Source organism: Heteronotia binoei, chromosome 17 (genome assembly GCF_032191835.1).
Source record: "Heteronotia binoei isolate CCM8104 ecotype False Entrance Well chromosome 17, APGP_CSIRO_Hbin_v1, whole genome shotgun sequence".
In the NCBI taxonomy this organism is placed as follows: domain Eukaryota; kingdom Metazoa; phylum Chordata; class Lepidosauria; order Squamata; family Gekkonidae; genus Heteronotia; species Heteronotia binoei.
In genome coordinates this window covers 9,258,183-9,277,911 of record NC_083239.1, presented here as the reverse complement: position 1 = coordinate 9,277,911, position 19,729 = coordinate 9,258,183, and the positions used below count along the sequence as shown (strand labels likewise).

At 46.6% G+C, this 19,729-nt stretch overlaps 1 protein-coding gene across 1 annotated transcript; it reads left to right on the top strand.

Moving 5' to 3' along the window:
• Window positions 1–561: 561 nt before the first annotated feature.
• Window positions 562–19,149, top strand: TENT5B (terminal nucleotidyltransferase 5B). The gene is made up of 2 exons (XM_060257537.1): window positions 562–1,052; window positions 15,835–19,149. The coding sequence occupies exons 1-2, from the start codon at window positions 858–860 to the stop codon at window positions 16,852–16,854; spliced, it is 1,215 nt and encodes a 404-aa protein (XP_060113520.1). The 5' UTR covers window positions 562–857; the 3' UTR covers window positions 16,855–19,149.
• Window positions 19,150–19,729: the final 580 nt, after the last annotated feature.

Sequence of the window (19,729 nt, the reverse complement as noted above, 5' to 3'; positions counted from 1 at the left end):
TCTGCCTGGATTCCAGCACACTTTGTTGGACACCACTGATGAAAGCGGGCTCTTTTCCACGAAGCCTTGAACTGAAACAAACCCCTGGGAAGCCTTTGACCTGTCACTAGTAGCTTTCTGGTTAGGAAGGCAAGAGTGCCTCTAAGCATATGCGAAGTATCTTTATATTAATCTCCTTCTTTTCACTAATCACAATCAGCCTCGCCCATCTGGGCTTTCAGGTCAGAGGGCTGTCATTTCCCAACTTCGTCCACCAACCAGCAATCGCCTCAGCTCCATTGTTTAACCTTTGCTTTGACAGCCTCCTTCCCGTCGACCAATCACAGGCAGGACTCCCCTCTGACGTTGCAAACTCCGAGCTTACCCTTTGCCTTTTTTTTCCAGCCGCTTCGGTTCCCCGCCTCTTGCTTCGAGCGGGCGGAGCCAACGCTGGCCCTTCGCTTCCAATGAGAATGCCTGCGGAGCCTCCCGCGAGCGAGCGCGTTGATTGGCGGCTCGAGCAGAGCCAATGGCGGCGCGCGGCAGCGGCTCTATAAAAGCAACCGGCGCCAGCAGCGGCTTCTGCAGTGCCCAAGTGTGGTCGGCGGGCTTGGAAGAGAGGAGAGCTGGGGAGGGGAGGGAAGGGGGGAGAAGACGAGACAAAGAAGGAAGACGGTGGCTTGGCTGCTTTTGCGCCCGCTCTTTGCAAGCCTCCCTCCCCACCCCATTCGCGTTTCTAGTTTCTCCTCCTCCTGGAATTTTCCCTTTGGGTTTTTTTTTCCTTTTAAAATATCCTTAAATAAACTCGGTCGGTGACTCAGCCCGCCTTTCTCCTCCATCCCGCCCGTCTCTGCTCTCCGGGAGGCTGATTCGTGGCCATGCACTCGGCTGAATCAGCGGTGGCCGCTGCAAACTCGGGGCAACCGCCCCATGGCGGCGGCGATGAAGGGCGCTTTAGCGTCCTCAGCTGGCAGCAGGTACAGCGGCTGGACCAGATCCTCGAAGAAGCTGTGCCCATCCACGGCCGCGGCAACTTCCCCACTCTGGCGGTGCGGCCACGCAGGATCGTGCAGGTGCGTGATGGGGCTCCCGTAGGAGAGGGCGGAGGCCCTACGTTATTGCCCCCCCTCCCTCCCCAATGATAAAAATAATCTCCCATTAGGCAAACTCTGCCTCGCACTGCTCGTTTGCTTGGAAACTGGGCAGAGTTAGTCTGTGGAATGGTGGCTCAGTGGTAGAGCATCTGCTTGGGAAGCAGAAGGCCCCAGGTTCAATCCCCGGCATCTCCAAAAAAAGGGTCCAGGCAAATAGGTGTGAAAAACCTCCCCTGGAGAGCCGCTGCCAGTCTGAGAAGACAAGACTGACTTTGATGGACCGAGTGTCTGATTCAGTATAAGGCAGCTTCATATGTAGGAGGGACGGTGGCTCAGTGGTAGAGCATCTGCTTGGAAAGCAAAAGGCCCCAGGTTCAATCCCCGGCATCTCCCCAAAAAAGGGTCCAGGCAAATAGGTGTGAAAAAACCTCAGCTTGAGACCCTGGAGAGCCGCTGCCAGTCTGAGTAGACAGTACTGACTTTGATGGACGAGGGTCTGATTCAGTAGAAGCCAGCTTCATATGTTTACCAGGAATTAAAGCAGCTTTAAGGGAGGGACTGCGGCTCAGTGGCAGAGCATCTGCTGGGTAAGCAGAAGGTCCCAGGTTCAATCCCTGGCATCTCCAAAAAAAGGGTCCAGGCAAATAGGTGTGAAAAACCTCAGCTTGAGACCCTGGAGAGCCGCTGCCAGTCTGAGTAGACAACACTGACTTTAATGGACCAAGGGTCTGATTCAGTATAAGGCAGCTTCATATGTAGGAGGGACGGTGGCTCAGTGGTAGAGCATCTGCTTGGGAAGCAGAAGGTCCCAGGTTCAATCCCTGGCATCTCCAACTAGAAAGGGTCCAGGCAAATAGGTGTGAAAAACCTCAGCTTGGGACCCTGGAGAGCCGCTGCCAGTCTGAGAAGACAAGACTGACTTTGATGGACCCAGGGTCTGATTCAGTAGAAGGCAACTTCATATGTGGAATCTCATCCTGGGTTGTTGCGCGTCTCAAGATTGTTACTCAGAAATAAGCAACACAATCAGCTGGGTTGTGGTGCTTTATGATGACCTTGCTTGGTTTTGAGTGGGTCAGTGAAGAGGTCTAGCAGTCGAGTAAGTTGATGTTCCGCATTTTAGCTTTGTCTCGCTGAGGATGCCTGGACCTAAGTAGAGCTAGGGCAAGCGGAACCTCAAGCCACTTGATCAGTAGGCCTCCCTACATACTTGTTAACATCCAGCTTCAGCGATCAAGTGGATTGAGGTTCTGTGTACTAACGCAGGCGTCTTAACTGTCTTTAATAAGGTATCGAAATGGTTTTTAAAAGCAGCGCTGAGCTTCACCAGCAAATGGCAGCTGTAGTTCTGTGCCCGCTTACTGAGGAGAGGGATAGCTCACTTCTAATAGCTTCTAACGGAGAACATGCCCAGGAAGACCCTAATGCTTGTCAAAAGCAAGTGCCAGGCTTCTGGAGGAAGGAGAGGGGCTGATCTTGTGCACCTTTATTTACACGTAAGTCTCATAGAGTTAAGTGGGTGTTACTCCCAAATTCCTGTCATAATACAGCCTTAAATCACGTAGTTCTTGCCTCAGTCATCTGCAAGCTTCTCTAATTACTAAAGGTGTTATAACCTTAGCCTTTCTGGCCAGTTATTAATGGCTTTGATCTTACTCCATATTAGTGAGTGGCGTGTGTGTGTGGAGTAAGTAAGTTGATTATCCTAAGCAACTCCCATGGTTTCAGCAACTGGCTGAGATCTGAGGGCCTTCTCTGTGTAGCCAGACAGCTAGATCAAGGCGAGCTGTTACACTCTTGTGGCTCTTCCCGAGTATGTGTCAAGTACTGCTACTAGTTGAGTAGCAGTTGAAGCATACAAAATGCTTCCTATTACTTTGGGATCCTTTATGTTCATTTGGGATCCTTTTTTCATTCATTTCTCCTCCAGCACCGTATTGTAGGTAGAGATGGCATCCTATCCTGGGATTTCTGTAGTGGTGGCCAGTGAATGCTGCTGTGGGCTTCGGTTGTATGTAGCTTTGTGGTGCAGGGGACATATGAACATTATGTACATATGAAGCTGCCTTATACTGAATCAGACCCTTGGTCCATCGAAGTCAGTATTGTCTTCTCAGACTGGCAGCGGCTCTCCAGGGTCTCAAGCTGAGGTTTTTCACACCATTTTGCCTGGACCCTTTTTTGGAGATGCCAGGGATTGAACCTGGGACCTTCTGCTTCCCAAGCAGATGCTCTACCACCGAGCCACCATCCCTCCTCCATATGAAGCTGCCTTATACTGAATCAGACCCTCGGTCCATCAAAGTCAGTATTGTCTTCTCAGACTGGCAGCGGCTCTCCAGGGTCTCAAGCTGAGGTTTTTCACACCATTTTGCCTGGACCCTTTTTTGGAGATGCCGGGGACTGAACCTGAGACCTTCTGCTTACCAAGCAGATGCTCTACCACTGAGCCACCGTCCCTCCCATGTTTTAAGTGAAGGACACATTCACAGTGTTTCATGGTTATGACCTCTGTAATCCTTATAACAATTCTATAAGAGGCCACCCTGCCCATATTCTGGCTGAGGGGGTGGGCTAAGAATAGTGACTTGCCTAAGGCTACCTTCAGAGCTCATGGCTAAGCTCTGCAGGTGTGCATTGTGAACACTGTCCTACATCACATCCTTAGCCCCCTTTCACTGAACTGCTGTTCTTGAGATAGTTTGGTTTTTTTAAAGGCTTCTGTTGACTTCAGGGATCATCATAACGGGGAGGGGTGACTGTCACTTATGACGTTAGGAGGTGGTGTGGGGGACAAAGCAGGCTGGAGAGATTCAGGCAGAGCTGTTCAAAGTGGCTCTCCATTGAGGAGGTAGACTGAAGAAGGCCCCTGGCACTGGAAAAGAAAGGGAGAGCTGCGGGGAAGAAAATCTGACAGCTTGATCTGCATTTGGGGTTGTAAAGATGGGGGTTGTTGTATATGTTCTTTTTGGATTATAGTAGCACTGGGGCTGTTAGATTTGAAAACAGAAGTGGCTTGATGGATGTAGGCGGGGGCATCAGCAGTTTGGGTAGTGGCGGGTGCTTTCTGGTTGAAGAGATTGTTCATGAACAAATCCATATTGCATCCTATTGAGAGGGAAGGCAGGGCAATAGTTAGACCCCGTATCCTATTAGAAACAAGTTGCAAGGGCTGTCTAGCTGAGCTCATTGGACCTTCTGTTGACTTGGAATAGGAGGTACCACGATACTGATGACCTGGCCTAAAACATGCCCCGAGATAAATGGATGTTGAGTACATACAAGCTGTAGCAACTTGAGTACCTGCTTGAATACAACTTGAGTTAAGTATATACAAGCAGCAAACAGCCCCTGACGTGGGCAGAAGAGTGTGATTGGAGTGGGCTGATGGTTTAGAAGATATTGGATTTATATCCCGCCCTCCACTCCGAAGAGTCTCAGAGCGGCTCACAATCTCCTTTACCTTCCTCCCCCACAACAGACACCCTGTGAGGTAGATGAAGATATTGGATTTATATCTCGCCCTCCACTCCGAAGAGTCTCAGAGGGGCTCACAATCTCCTTTACCTTCCTCCCCCACAACAGACACCCTGTGAGGTAGATGAAGATATTGGATTTATATCCCGCCCTCCACTCCAAAGAGTCTCAGAGCGGCTCACAATCTTCTTTCCCTTCCTCCCCCACAACAGACACCCTGTGAGGTGGGTGGGGCTGGAGAGGGCTCTCACAGCAGCTGCCCTTTCAAGGACAACCTCTGCCAGAGCTATGGCTGACCCAAGACCATCCCAGCAGGTGCAAGTGGAGGAGTGGGGAATCAAACCCGGTTCTCCCAGATAAGAGTCCGCACACTTAACCACTACACCAAACTGGCTCTCCTTAGTGAATCTGGTGAAGAAAAATGAGAAGTGAGGGGGACTGTCAGGAAACACTCTTATCTGGGTTGTGATGTGGAGGGGAAGGATTTTGGATACGCTGCCATGACATTAGGGTCCACCTGGTGTAGGAGGAAGAGTTCCTCAGAAGCATCTGGATGTAGTACTGATTAATTTGCTGTTGCAGTCCAGGTTCTTGATAGTGCATGGAATACTGACCTAAGACTGGGGGGCAGACTGGAGCTTGTTGATGAGTTGTGGGGGGTAGGGAATTCTCTCCGCTGAGGGTTGGGGGCTGTCTCCTCATGAAGTGCTGTTCCAAGGCAGGAAGGTAGTATCAGTACCACTAGAGGAAGATTAGCATGTTCTCTGGGGCGGTGTGCTTCCTATAGGGCTCCCTCTCTCAAGGCCGTATTTCCTTGGCAGGGTTTCCTGTACAAATGCTTAAGTATGATGACATTAAAGGTTGTGTTTCACGAAAAGAGAGGTGTGAGCCACAGAAATGAAGATTAAGGAGTTGGAACTTAAACCGCGAGTTGGCAGAGATGTCTTCTGCTGAGCCATGTTTGAACAGCTCCTGCTTCAAAGCCCTCAGAGGGAGGAAACTGGGGTATGTGACTTGGTATCTGCCAAGGGTGTTTCCCTTTCTGGAGTCAGCTTGCATTCTGCCTCCCATTGAGCATGTTGGAGCAAGAGCCCCAGACATTAGCACCCTGTACATGGTTGCTTGCTGTAGTGCAGCATTGACCTTTGTCAATGAGTTGGTGGCTGTCTTGACCAGGGAAACAAGGTCACTCTAGGCTGTTTTTGCTACCGTGGACTCTTTTGTTACCAAAGCGGTGTATGCCAGAAGTGTTGGACTCTGTCCTGATGAGCTTGCATGCTGGCTGGCCCCTTTGCTTGGCACTCTGCTGTCAGCTTATATGGAGCTTGGAATCTGCTAGCAGAAAATAAATCTGCTGAGGTGGTGATATCGAGTCTCTTGGCCTTGGCTCTGTGCCATTTGGGGCTCAGGAATTCTCTAGCTGGAAGTGAATGTCAGTTTAGCAATAGCTATGAAACTGGATGGAGAAACCCAAGCACAGCTTATTTTACTGCGTTTGCGTTGTCAGGCATCTGATGTGTGTGATAAGGTTGTAGCCAATGGTGAATGACAGGAATGGGCAGTAGTTAGTGTGGAATCAAGTCCAAGAGGCCATTTTTGAACTTAATTTCCTGGGTGACTTTGGGCCAGATTCTCTGGACCTAACGACCTTCCAGTTTAGCAAAATACAGTTGTTACGGAGAGCTATGTATGCTGTCCTGAGCAGCTTGAAGGAAGGATGGTATAAAAATGGGATGACTTTTTTGCACTTGATTCAGAATACTTTCGTTGCTGACTTAGGGCCCCCTAGCCCTAAGAAATAAAGGGTGCTGAGACTAAAACCACTTATTTCAAGGTAGGCTTGTTTGGCTCTTCTTTAACTTTAAAATAACTGCAGTGTCTCCTGCTTGACTAATAGAAATGGTCATCCCTGTGAGCTGCTGTTGTCTGCAAGGGGGTGGGATGGAAGACCATACAGTCTGCGTACCTGCCTTTTTCTCCCTCATTGCACCTAGTAAGCTTCCATATGGTACTTGTTCCTTGTTGTATATTGCAGCCGATAATACCGTATTAGGTTGCAAGTTCTTTTGGGTGAGTATGCCTAACCGGTCTCCTGTCACCACAGCCCCAATTCAAATGCATTGCAGTGTTCAAGAAAATGTCAGAACACTTAGTAGTCAATCTCCCATGTTGTTTGGCTCATATGACACATGTGTGAATGATATCCTATCTCGTAGACCAAGAGATTGTGGCTTGCCTGAGGAAGCGTTGTGCTTCATGTGTTTGGAACTCCACTTGCTCAAGCTTCTCGCAGTTCAGGCCTGTGCAGAGTTAACTCTAGTCTAAACCTGTTGAAACCAGTGGTCTTCAACCAGGATGCTGCTGTTAGCACAGTTGGTCTGCTATACCTGCTGAAACAAGCTGAGAAGAACAGAGTGGAAAGAGAGCAAGTGAGCACGTATGAATCAGATCATACCATATAGCCTTTAACAGACGATTGCCAAGATAGTAACTTCTCATTGGATTTTGTTTGATAATTAAATATACTAAACTGTGTTCTGCTTTTGCTGATATAAGCCTGATTTGCAGCAACAGCCATTGAAGGTTGGCTGAAGCCTCAGTATTGACATCTCTAGCACCCCTGTCTGACTTGTTTCTGACGTTCAGCTGTACCTGCTGGGCTATGACTGCAAATAACTTGTACTTTTTTAGTTTTGTTTATTTGTAATTTGTATCCCACCCTTCCCACCAGGTGGCTCAGGGCGGCTTACAGCATATAAAATCTAACATAAGGATATAAAAAATTTAAGCATTTCACACAGTTTACATAGTTAAAATTTAAACATTTCACATAGTTTACATAATTAAAGCATTAAAACATACAGCAATCTTATAAAAACTACACTCAGTTTCAAGTTTCAAGTGCCGGTTAGTTGTAAGCCAGCCGGAAGAGGACTGTCTTACAGGCCCTGCGGAATTGAGCGAGATCCCGCAGGGCCCTTACCTCTTCCGGCAGCTGGTTCCACCAGGAAGGGGCCATTACAGAGAAGGCCCTATCCCTAGTAGATTTCAAACGGGCTTCCTTTGGCCCAGGGACAGCAAGGAGCTTTTGAGTTCCCGATCTCAGTACTCTCTGGGGAACATGTGGGGAGAGACGGTCCCTCAGGTAGGCAGGTCCTAGGCCATATAGGGCTTGAGAAAAGTACAGAAGTCCCATAGTGTCAAGTGCAAAGAACCATGACCATTAACAAATGTAATCATAGCAGCTAAACTAAACTGGAATTCTTGCTGGCTGTCCTTGCTGGGCAGCGGCCAATGCTGGTGAAGAGATGAATGGAAGCCATCTCTTCTGGAATACATTTCTGTCATGGTGGCTTGGTAATAGTTGCATAACCACAGTTTGGATTTCTGAGGGTAGCATAATAAGGCTGGACTGGAGGCTGAGTTGGGGACACCCTGCAGCTGGTGGTAATTGTAGTCACACAATTTAGCTCGGTCTCTAACTCGTGAAGCTGCTGACAGCCTTCCTGCTTACTGCTCAAACTGGGTCAGTCTGTTGGAAATAAATCTTATACTTTAGTTTGGTTCTTTGTCTAGGCATCTTTTGGCATAAGTGCGTATGGCTGTCCATAATTTGAGTAGATAAGTATACAGGTGTACTGGTCCCTAAGAAACTGAAGTATTGTAGTGGAATAGCTCTTATTAAAGCCAACTAAACGTCGCCAGTCTAGTGAGCAAGCTTTAGCATTCCCCAGGGGGCTCCACACGTTAAGCAAAACATCCCGGCTGGTGAGGTGTCCAAAGGAACTTGAAAGCTGACTCATTAACTCCTTTGTTGTGACGCTTCCCTTGGCCCTAAACTTGAGCAGAGCCTGCTACAGGAATGCACCCCATTGTGCTTTGCTTTAGACCAGGGGTCCTCAAACTTTTTAAATAGGGGGCCAGTCTGTCCCTCAGACTGTTGGCAGGCCAGACTGCCGTTACTGTACAAGGCCGCGGGCCGTCAGTTCTCCGTCTTCTGCATCTCTCTCCCTTCCCCACACCACACACCCCGGCCTGGGAACTCACCTCACCTCGGTATCGCCTCACACTCTGTCTCCGCCGCCTCAGCCCAGTGCCGGAAGTGTGCGTTGCTAACGCGAGTTTAGGTTGAACGTCACTTCTGGTCTGATTTTGCCATAACCCGGCGGGCCGCATAAACATCCTCAGCGGGCCGCATCTGGCCCACGGGCCGTAGTTTGAGGACCCCTGCTTTAGACTATAGCTGGATCAAGCTCCAGGGAAATAGGATCTTGTATGTCTACAGCAAAAACGAGTTAGGCATGCGGGGCTCAAGCTGTGGAGGGATGGGAATAAAAAAGTGTGTTTCAGTGTACTCACCATAAACTTATGAATATACCCTGGGCAGCATAAAAGTTTGGTCTCTTTAAGAGGTCTTTTGGTCTACTTGTATGCATTATGAATACTTCACAGTGGGGGATGTAGGGAACACATTTTCTTTACATTAACATATCTCTTCCAACACAAAATGATTGTTGAATCCAGACAACATTTTCCTGTGTCAGAACAGAACTTGCCTGCCTCTTCCATGTCCCACTGCAGTCCGCTGACTGATATTCTCAAAATGCTGCTTCTGGGGGCTAGGGATGACAGATGGGGGAGCTCTGCCGTGGAAAGGGGGAGTTGGTAGAAATTGCCAATTTAATCCAGATCCAACGTAGTGACAGCAAAACATTGCTGTAATATTTCACGCAACCTCTTGGTGTAAGAAAAATGGGGTCTGTCTTTTTTGTAGGGTTGCCAAGTCCAATTCAAGAAATATCTGGGGACTTTGGGGGTGGAGCCAAGATTAAGGCTGTGACAAGCAAAATTGAACTCCAAAAGGAGTTCTGGCCATCATATTTAAAGGGACGGCACACCTTTTCAATTCCTTCCTTCCATAGGAAATCATGAAGGATAGGGGCACCTTCTTTTGGGGTTCATAGAGTTGGACCCCCTGGTCCAATCATTTTGAAACTTTGGGGGTATTTTGGGGAGAGGCACTAGATGCTATACTGAAAATGTTGTGCCTCTACCCCAAAAAACAGGCCCCCCCAGAGCCCCAGATACCCGTGGATCAATTTTCCATGATTTTCTATGGGAATAAATCTCCATAGGGAATAATAGAGTTCCCAGAAGACATTTCCCTCCCCTCCCCCCGCTTTCTTATCTTATAAATTTATCTTATCTTATAAAATTATCTTATAAATTTATCTTATCTTTCTGACGACCCTGAAGTGGGGGGAGGGCCTCCAAACCTGGGGATCCCCTGCCCCCACCTGGGGATTGGCAACCCTACTTTTTTGCCTGACTCTCAGTGAAGCTGGGGAAAATGGAAGGCTGCTTCTAGTACAGTCCACTTGCCCTAAAACAGCCTACTCTGCTGTATGTTGTCACTGCCACAAATTACTAGGGATTTGTTTGTCCATTAGGTAGCAACCAGTGTGCTTAGTAGGCAGTAATGTTGTGCCAATAAGCCGCTGCATATTCATTTTGTATGGGAGGTGGCTTCGTTCTTCTGTGGTGACTCACTAATATAAAATAAGGCACATTGGATTCTAATTAAAGCGTTGTCCAACAAAAAAAAAACCCTGGCAGCCTTTCACAACTGCAATTGCTAGGAGTTGAAGAACTTTCTGGGGGTGCATCTGTGTGCTCGCGTATGAATTGCATACGGAGGGGTGGTGTGTAAATTCCAAATTTTATACTAAATTCAACCTTTGCCGCACAATTTAGGTAAAGTTGTGCTAAGCAGATGATGTTTGTTGTTCATAATAAGTGTAGACCTAGGTTTATTGGAGTAAAGTAAAATAATAATAATAATTTTTATTTGCATCCCGCCCTCCCCGCCGGAGCAGGCTTTACTTTGCTTTACGTAAAAGTAAAATGCTTTACTTTGGTTACGAAGACTATTGGTTTGTGGACGGGCAAGTCTTCTCTAGAGTATATGCTAATCGTGCATGCTTTATGCTGAATTTATTAGACTCTGAAACTTCAGAATTTTGTGGAAAGAGAGGAATTTTATAGGAAGAGGCCTTCAGTCATGGCAGGGCGTGGAATACTGAAGCCATGCTGGTAGCATGTATTAAACATTCCAAACACCTGCCACCTTACAACTGAGGAACTTCGCTGGATGGTTTGTGTTGCATGGAGCTTGGTAGAGTTGGACAAGATAATGCATGGGATGGAGAAAGTAGAGAAAGAAGTACTTTTCTCCCTTTCTCACAATACAAGAACTCGTGGGCATTCGATGAAATTGCTGAGCAGCCAGGTTAAAACGGATAAAAGGAAGTACTTCTTCACCCAAAGGGTGATTAACATGTGGAATTCACTGCCACAGGAGGTGGTGGCGGCCACAAGCATAGCCACCTTCAAGAGGGGCTTAGATAAAAATATGGAGCAGAGGTCCATCAGTGGCTATTAGCCACAGTGTGTGTGTATGTATAAATTTTTTTGCCACTGTGTGACACAGTGTTGGACTGGATGGGCCATTGGCCTGATCCAACATGGCTTCTCTTATGTTCTTATGTAACACAGAGTGTTGGACTGGATGGACCATTGGCCTGATCCAACATGGCTTCTCATGTTCTTATGTGACACAGAGTGTTGGACTGGAGGGGCCATTGCCTGATCCAACATGGCTTCCCTTATGTTCTTATGTGACACAGAGTATTGGACTGAATGGGCCATTGGCCTGATCCAACATGGCTTCTCTTATGTTCTTATGTGACACAGAGTGTTGGACTGGATGGGCCATTGGCCTGATCCAACATGGCTTCTCTTATGTTCTTCTGTGACACAGAGTGTTGGACTGGATGGGCCATTGGCCTGATCCAACATGGCTTCTCTTATGTTCTTATGGACAAACTAATTGTACGAGCATCCAGCTCTGCATTTGCATAATGCCCAGAGAGAGCAGGGCTAGCAAACTATAAGGGCCTTTTCAAGGTCCCCAGTGTAAGCCATAGTTTTCATTTGGGAAAACTGCATGCCACTTTGCCAGAGGCTTGCTTGAGGCAATCTCTCTAATGTGTTTCACCAATTACTAAACTGGCTCTGGCAGACAGGCAGGAAGAATGGGGGATGGTCTACGGCTAGTAGAGTGTAGTTGGCTGGCAGGATTGGGGAAAGTTGGAGGCAAGCAGACTTATTTGTGCCAGATAGCTGAGGAGGGCAAGCAGCAGCTTGCGGTTTAGTAGGGCACAGGTGAGCACCTGGGAGTTGCAGGAAGAAAATGATGCTGATTAAGGGCATTTGCCAGGGAAGGTGCGAAGGGATGGTTTGTTAGAACCAGAAGAGCTCTACCAGAGTCCCCATTAGTGAAAAATAATAATGATTAGTTTGGTCCCTGGCAATCTGCTGAATAGGGAGTTGTGTTTTCTCAAATGAGTTGCAGAGGCAGTCTCAGTTGCCATATCTAAACTGAAGTTGTAGCGCTAGCATGAATGTTGTGTGGATAGTTGAGGCATCCAAACAATGAGTGGATATCATCCCTTGCTTCCCCACACACTGTTCCATGTGCTGACGCAGCATATATTGAAAAGCAAATCTCCTTTTTCTGAAAACCCAGGATGGGGGGGGGGGGGATGCAGAGGGACAGCCTTTCTGTTTTGCTCATGCACTTTGCTGGATAGGTGCAGAGAGCCTCTTTCTTTCTGCATTGATTGAATAAAGAGAAAATACCCCACTTGTGCTGGCTGTAGTATGGTCAGGAATCTCTGTACCTGGAAGTTGGGTGTTGACGATGCATTTTGTGTTGGTCAGATGAATAAACCATGTGATGAAATTCCTGGGCATGTGCCCATGAGTAATAAGGACTTAATGCTTTTTAATCAGCTCATATAGCTCAATAGGAGCTTGGTATGCTGCTGCTTTCCTGAAACGGCAGGTAATGGCAAGGAGGGGCAATTAAATTTAGTCCCTCAGTGCAGCTGCAGCAGGGAAGTTCTGAATACGTAGATGCTAACACATTGGCATATGATTAACTTAATATGTTAGAGTTTAAATCTTCTTTTGACTAAGGAGACATTGCAGGCCAAGTTCCTTGCTTTTAAACTACTAAACTTTTTATGCAAGCTCTTGGTAAACTTTTAGAGCCTACATATCTCTATTTAGTTTTCTCCTGTAGGGTTTTTTTGTATTTGGTGTGTGCGTCTGTACTTGGAAGACATGTTGACCTCTGGCAACTGACCCCTACTGTGGGGGCCCGGAGAATATTCAGGGAGGCGGCTGAAGAAGCCTGGCTCTGCCTCTCAACTGGGTATTTCAAGGACAGTCTCCCACCCAAGTACTAAATACAGTTGACTGTGCTTGGGTTTTGAGATCTGACGAGATCAGGCTTGCCTGAACTAACCAGGTCAGGACGACTCCTGTGGTTTTTTCAGGGGGTAACTAAAGCCCATCAAGTAGCCATTGGAGATACTCTTACTGAATGGAGACATCGCCACCTGTGCCAAACTGCTGTAGACGTGCCCGCACCATTCTGTGACTAGCTTGAAGGAATTAGTTGTCGTTTGCTCCTGGCAAAAGCAATGCACTTGGCAAGCAATGGATGCGACAGTGTTAAGCTTTGCCCCTTTAGACATCATCTTATAACAAATATCTGCGCAGATAGGCCAGGCCTTCTGTCCATCCTAGCTAGAGGAGTCTGCAAACTCTGGTCATGAGAACTTAATAGGCCCAACTGTGCCACGGCAGAGATTTCAGAGGCCCTTGGGGCTGCCCTACCCCTACACCAGCCCATCTGAATTACGTTAGTCTGATTGCACCTTTCCTATTATTAAAAAAACCCTCCATGCTGCTGCAGAATTTTGTAGTCCTACGATAACAATTAAAGGCAAACATTCTTGGAGTGAAAGCATTTCACTGCTTCCTATGTAATTAATCATAAGAGTACCCGTATGAACGCACATGAAGTGGCCTTCTACTGAATCAGACCATCGGTCCATCAAGGTCAGTGTTGTCGGCTCTGACTGTCAGGTCTTCAGAACCTCAGACAGGTCTTTCACATCACCAAGTATCTGATCCTGGAAATGCCATGGCTCCTCCTTGACCAGAGGAATGTAAATCTGCCCTAAATGCAGAGGTCTCAAGTAACCTAAAAAGGGAATTACCTTTTGTACTGCTTGGTGTGTGGCTTCTGTACCAAATGACCTACTTAGGTAGATTGGGGCTGGAGTAAGCGCATACTGACCAGTGCTCTACAACACTTGATGGTAAGTAGAGATGTCAAATTGCCAGAGATTTTGAAGACCCAGGGGGAAAGCTTTTTTAAAAAAATCTGGAAAAAACTTACTTTCCTATAAGACCTAAGCGTCTTTGATTTAATTCATAAAATTGAATCATTCATAACTTAGCATATAAATTGTACAATATGGGAGAGCTATGGAATCCAGAAGTTTAAATTTCATTTTCTATGAGAAATTTCAAATGTACGCCTGCTGTACGTTTATGCTACCATAGCACATGTATCTTTAATTCAGAGAAGAGGAAGGGAAAATGGAAAGCCAGAAGGTTCTATAGTAAACAAAAGAGTGTCTTATTTGGACAGGGATTCTCTAAGTCACAATATGTAGAACTGCCACCGTGTTCAGATAGCAAGCCAAAGTTTATAAAAATGAAAATATTGAACTCAAGAGTTTCCCAATTTTTTCCATTTGAAAGACTGAAAGTCCTCAGGCTTTTTCATGCTATACATGAAAGGCTTTCTCGTTTTAACAATAGTGAAATGCTTCTTAAGATAAAGTTTGAGTGTGAAAAAGTAAAAAAAAAAAAAGGGGGGGAGCTTTTTCTGAGCCTTTGTATCTCTCGTGGTAAATCTGTTTGATAACCGCGGCAGGCTCAGAGTGGCTAACACATTCAAAGACCTTCTTATCCAGGAATGCGATAACCTGTTCAGTTATTGGCTCTACAAAGCAAGAAGTGGACTCTAAAGCACTTTAGCACCTTTATCTAACATACCTAAAACCTTGTTAGCAAAACTGGTGTTTGCTGTCCTGTATTTCCTATTCCCCCACCCCAATTCCTGGACTGAATTCTACAGTGTGGAACACAACTGTTCTTGTCTGCTGCCTGAGCCAGTTTGGTGTAGTGGTTAAGTGTGTGGACTCTTACCTGGGAGAACCGGGTTTGATTCCCCACTCCTCCACTTGCACCTGCTGGAATGGCCTTGGGTCAGCCATAGCTCTGGCAGAAGTTGTCGTTGAAAGGGCAGCTGCTGGGAGAGCCCTCTCCAGCCCCACCCACCTCACAGGGTGTCTGTTGTGGGGGAGGAAGGGAAAGGAGATTGTGAGCCGCTCTGAGACTCTTCGGAGTGGAGGGCGAGATATAAATCCAATATCTTCTTCTTTATGTCTTCATTATGGATGGCTTCTTGAGACAATGGAGGGGAGGGTGTCTTGAAGAGATGCTCTGTGTTTCATGCTTCAGTCTGACTTGGACCAAAAGATGGCAAAGTGTGCACTTTTAGGGGTTGCTTTGCCTTCTGCACACATGGTCCAGCACGAAATTGTGGTGGGAGGAGCCATCTTCTTCCCAATTAATATCTACTAAAGCAGAGAGAACTGCTTAGGAAGAGTCAGGGAGAGGTGTACTTGAGTCCTGTGGTGTATGGCCTGTATTAGTTTTCAAAGTAGCATTTAAATCAGAGGGAGACAACAAGCTCTGGCTGTCGTTTGGTTGGTTGTCTGATTTATAAATGCCAGAAGCTGCACATCCCAGTAGCATGGAGCTCTTCCACACGAATTGCGAGGTATTGGTCTGCCCTGAGATCTTGTTTGTCTTTGAGCCTTGGCAAGAGCAGCTCCAGAAACAGGCAAAAATTACTGCAGCCAGTGTGTTTGAGCTTTCCTGTACACTAGCTAAGGCGTCTGTGTTGGAGCCTCCACCCTTGCCTCTTAATCTTGCCATCCTGCAGTTAGGCCAGGAATTTCCTGGAACTCTGTTCAAATAAAAAAAGCTGCAGGAGGAAGGACAGTTCTTGCGTTAGACTTGCCCAGACAGCTGCAGCCTTAGGGTGGAGAATGGCAAATAGACCTCCAGCTTGTAACTGAATGTTCATATAGATTGTAAGTAGGCCTCAGATCTCATTAACAAGGTGAAGTGCAAAGCTCCAGGTGTGTGCACTGCAGCTTCTTCTTGTAAGCTGGCACAGCGAGGCTGTTGGGAAAGCAAACGTCAGCCCTTAACATTGCTGCCTTTTTGAGTTGCTTTCTGTCCCCAGAGTGCTCGATAACTTACCGCAGCATGTCTCTCCTTGTGTTTTCAGGTGGTCCGCAGCCGTCTAGAAAAGAAGGGGGTTGCCGTCCATAATGTGAGACTGAATGGCTCGGCGGCTAGCCACGTACTTCATCAAGACAGTGGTCTGGGGTACAAAGATCTGGATCTCATTTTTGGGGTCGAGCTGAAAAGTGAGGATGTCTTCCAGCTGGTGAAAGATGTTGTAATGGACTGCCTCTTGGACTTCCTCCCGGAAGGGGTAAACAAAGACAAGATTACTCCTATGACTCTGAAAGAGGCCTATGTGCAGAAGCTGGTGAAAGTGTGCAATGAAACGGACCGCTGGAGCCTTATCTCGCTGTCGAACAACAGTGGGAAGAATGTAGAACTCAAATTTGTAGACTCTCTCCGACGGCAGTTTGAGTTTAGCGTCGATTCCTTCCAGATCATATTGGACTCACTCTTGCTGTTTGGGGAGTGTTCGGAGAACCCGATGTCGAAGAACTTCCACCCTACTGTCACTGGGGAGAGCATGTATGGGGACTTTGAAGAGGCAATGGACCACCTGAGGAACAGGATCATCGCCACTAGGAATCCAGAGGAGATCAGAGGCGGCGGGCTTCTAAAGTACTGCAACCTTCTAGTGAGGGGATTTAAGCCCAAATCGGAGGTCGACATGAAGGCACTACAGAGATACATGTGCTCCAGGTTTTTTATAGACTTTCCTGATATCGGAGAGCAGCAGCGGAAGTTAGAGTCGTACCTTCAGAGCCATTTTGTTGGTATGGAGAGTAAGAGGTATGATTGCCTGATGACCCTGCACAGAGTGGTGAATGAGAGTACGGTGTGCCTGATGGGACACGAAAGGCGGCAGACGCTGAACCTCATTGCCATGTTGGCTGTGAGGGTCTTGGCTGAGCAGAACATAATCCCAACAGTCACAAATGTGACTTGCTATTATCAGCCGGCACCCTATGTCAGCGAAATAAATGTCAATTACTATGTAACTCACATGCAACCTCTCATGCCTTGCAGTCACTCCTACCCAACTTGGCTCCCCTGCAACTGAGTTTTGCAATGGCTCTCCTTAATACTCTAGGGAGGGCAGTGGGACTAGAGGCCATTCACCCTTGAGAAGAAAAAACGAAACCAGAACTCTTGCTTCTACATTGAAATGAAGTCAGTCTGCTGTATACTGTGGGGGGAAACCATGCAGTGTTATGAGTAGTTAAGAGATGTTTACAGTAAGAAAAATGCTTGAGTTATGTATGGGGTGAGTAGGATTAGGTTAAAAGGTAGAGCTGCACTACCTGAGCTGAACCATATATATATTTTTCCCCTTTTTAATACAAGAGGTGGGGTTGTGCAGACTCTTATTTCTGAAGAGATGTCAGAGTGGCTGATTCCTTGCGAAGGACCAAATATATCCTATTCAAGTGCCTGCAACCAAAAAAGAAATTGTACTGTAACCTTGAATATTTTTTTTTGTAGGGGCAGAGCTCCTTCTTGGTAGTTCAAGTAGGGATATCTGATTTTTTTGGGGGGTGGGGGGTGGGGAGGTAGGGTCACCTGATCATTTCTGTCAAGGGAACTGATGCAGTGGCTTGAAAGAGCAGTGCCAGCAGTACTGATTAGCAGTCAGTGTGGGGAAGCCAGAGGTAGTAAGCATCAGCACCACTGTTTTTGATGTTGTACAAAAAAATCCTCATGAAGGGTGAAAGGAAGACTGGGGAACCTGTCTCCCAAGTATTGCCCTACTAAATGTGCAGTGCCAAAAATCTGACTTCAGGAAATATCCTGGAGGGAAGGGGGGAAATGTTGTGAATTTTGTGGTATTAAAAAAAAACCCAACCCTGATTGGTAGGCTGTTGGGATGAAATGAGCTTAATCTGAACCACTAGCAGACTTAAGTCAACTGATATGTTCTTGGTGGGGGTTTTGACTGTGATTGAGGTTTGGGCAAAGAGCCCTGGAGCTCATTCCGAAAACTGCAACCAGTTTGTTGTAGCCCCCTGCTCTGAGAATGGCTCTCCCTTTAACTAGATGCCTGCGTTCTGCTACTTGGCTCCATACCTGAGTAAGTTGGCATTTTATGTAACTTAGCGATGGACCTCTTGTTAGCAAAGACTTGAGAGGGGAGAGATGCCCAGTTTCCCTTTTTTGGCAACTGCAAGAAAATGGGAGATCTCAGATAAAACCGATCAGACTTGTGTCCAAGAGGATTTTAGTGTCATGTATAAATACCAGACATTTGAAGTGGCTACTTACACAGCACACAATAATCCTTCCTGATGTGTGGGGGTGCATCACAGCTCCTGCGTAAAGTGTTGGTTCAGGTTAATGCCCCCATGCTTTTTTTAGAAAGCTGAAGCGATTGAACACTTTAGCTTTTTGGTTGTGCCTACTATAAAGGGCTGCATTAAAATATTTCATGGTACATCCCTGAAGGTCAACTTATTTACTAATGTTTGTTTGCAGTAAAGCTGTACCAAGTTTGGGGCAATCTGGGGAAAAAAATAAATAAAATATCATGCTTGGATTGTTGTCTAGGTAAAAACTCTGCCTCTTTTCCTGCAAAAGTGTGAGCTGGGTTGGCAAAGACCAAACCATTCTCAAGCCTGTGGCCACATTGACAAAACACCTGCTCCAGCGTTGCCACTTCCACCTTTCTTTCTTGATGAGGAGGTGCCACTGAGTTCTAAGAGGTCCAATAACTGTGTAAATAGAGAGTTCTTCTGCAATATAAATAGCTCTTGAGCTGGGAGGAGAGTGTTCCTCGACATACCAGTGAATTCTTCTATACACAGAGAGAAATGTGGCTGCGGTGCCTGAAATTAGGGGCTTAATTGTGTGTGTGTTTTCCTTTTCCACTTGAAAAAGCTGCTCTTCAATACTGTATCTTTGGCAGCTTTTCAGTAATTCACATTTTATGGGGGGAAAGTGGGTTTGCACTAATCTAAGTAGCACAGATGTCTAGCAGCACTTAACTCTTCTGGTTGAATTATTGAGGGGGACGCTTAAATGAGAGAACTGCCTCTTCAAAAAAAAAAGAAAGTAAATACTGTAGTTTTAAAAAATCCCCTGTAATCAAGGGCTTGCTGGATGAATAAAAAAAGTTGCACTTTTTTGTGGGGTGTGTATGCATGCGGTGAAATTCCTGCAAATGGAATCTGCGTTGGATTTTTTTTTTTTTTTTTGCTGTGATTGTGCTGTTCCTTTGTATGCGTGAGGTTTGAAGAGCTGGGCACTTCCAGGACTTGTGTTTGTGTTCTGCAGCTACCAAACCTGTCACGCAGTAGAGGCCTGACGAGACTTGCTAGATTCTTTAGAATCTGTCACCATAAATAAATACAATGTATTGAAATCTGTTGGGTTATTCTTCTTGCTTTGATCACAGAAGGGGACCAAGGCCATAGCTTTTGGGCCCGTTTCCACCCTTTCTGCATCCTACTGGGTTGATTGTGACAAACTGAACTGGAGGCAAAAAAGGGCTGTGAACTTGTCCGGTGCTGAGGACCATTCTTCACGGCACCATGCACTTCCTAGAATTTATCAAGCGTTGAGGACATCTGCAAAAAGAATCAAGGCTATAGATGCCTTATGTTACATCAGGTGGTATCAGCACAGAGGCAGGTGGCAGCACAGTGACAACCTTCCCTAGTGCAAGGGCACTGCATGGCCTTCTTAGGGGATGGGAATGTTGGTGCTGCTGAGCAGACATGCCCTTCTAGTGAGTACAATCTTCTACTGGCCCTTCACCCCCTGACTTAAAAATTGAAAGCGCCTCTTACCCTATAACAAGATGCGATTGCCCTGTTTTTAATGAAACAATTTGGGATTACTTCTACTTCCGCTTTGACCTAGATAGCTCAGGCTAGCCCAATTTCATCAGATCTTGGAAACCAAACAGGGCCAGTATTTGGATGGGAGATGTCCAAGGAATA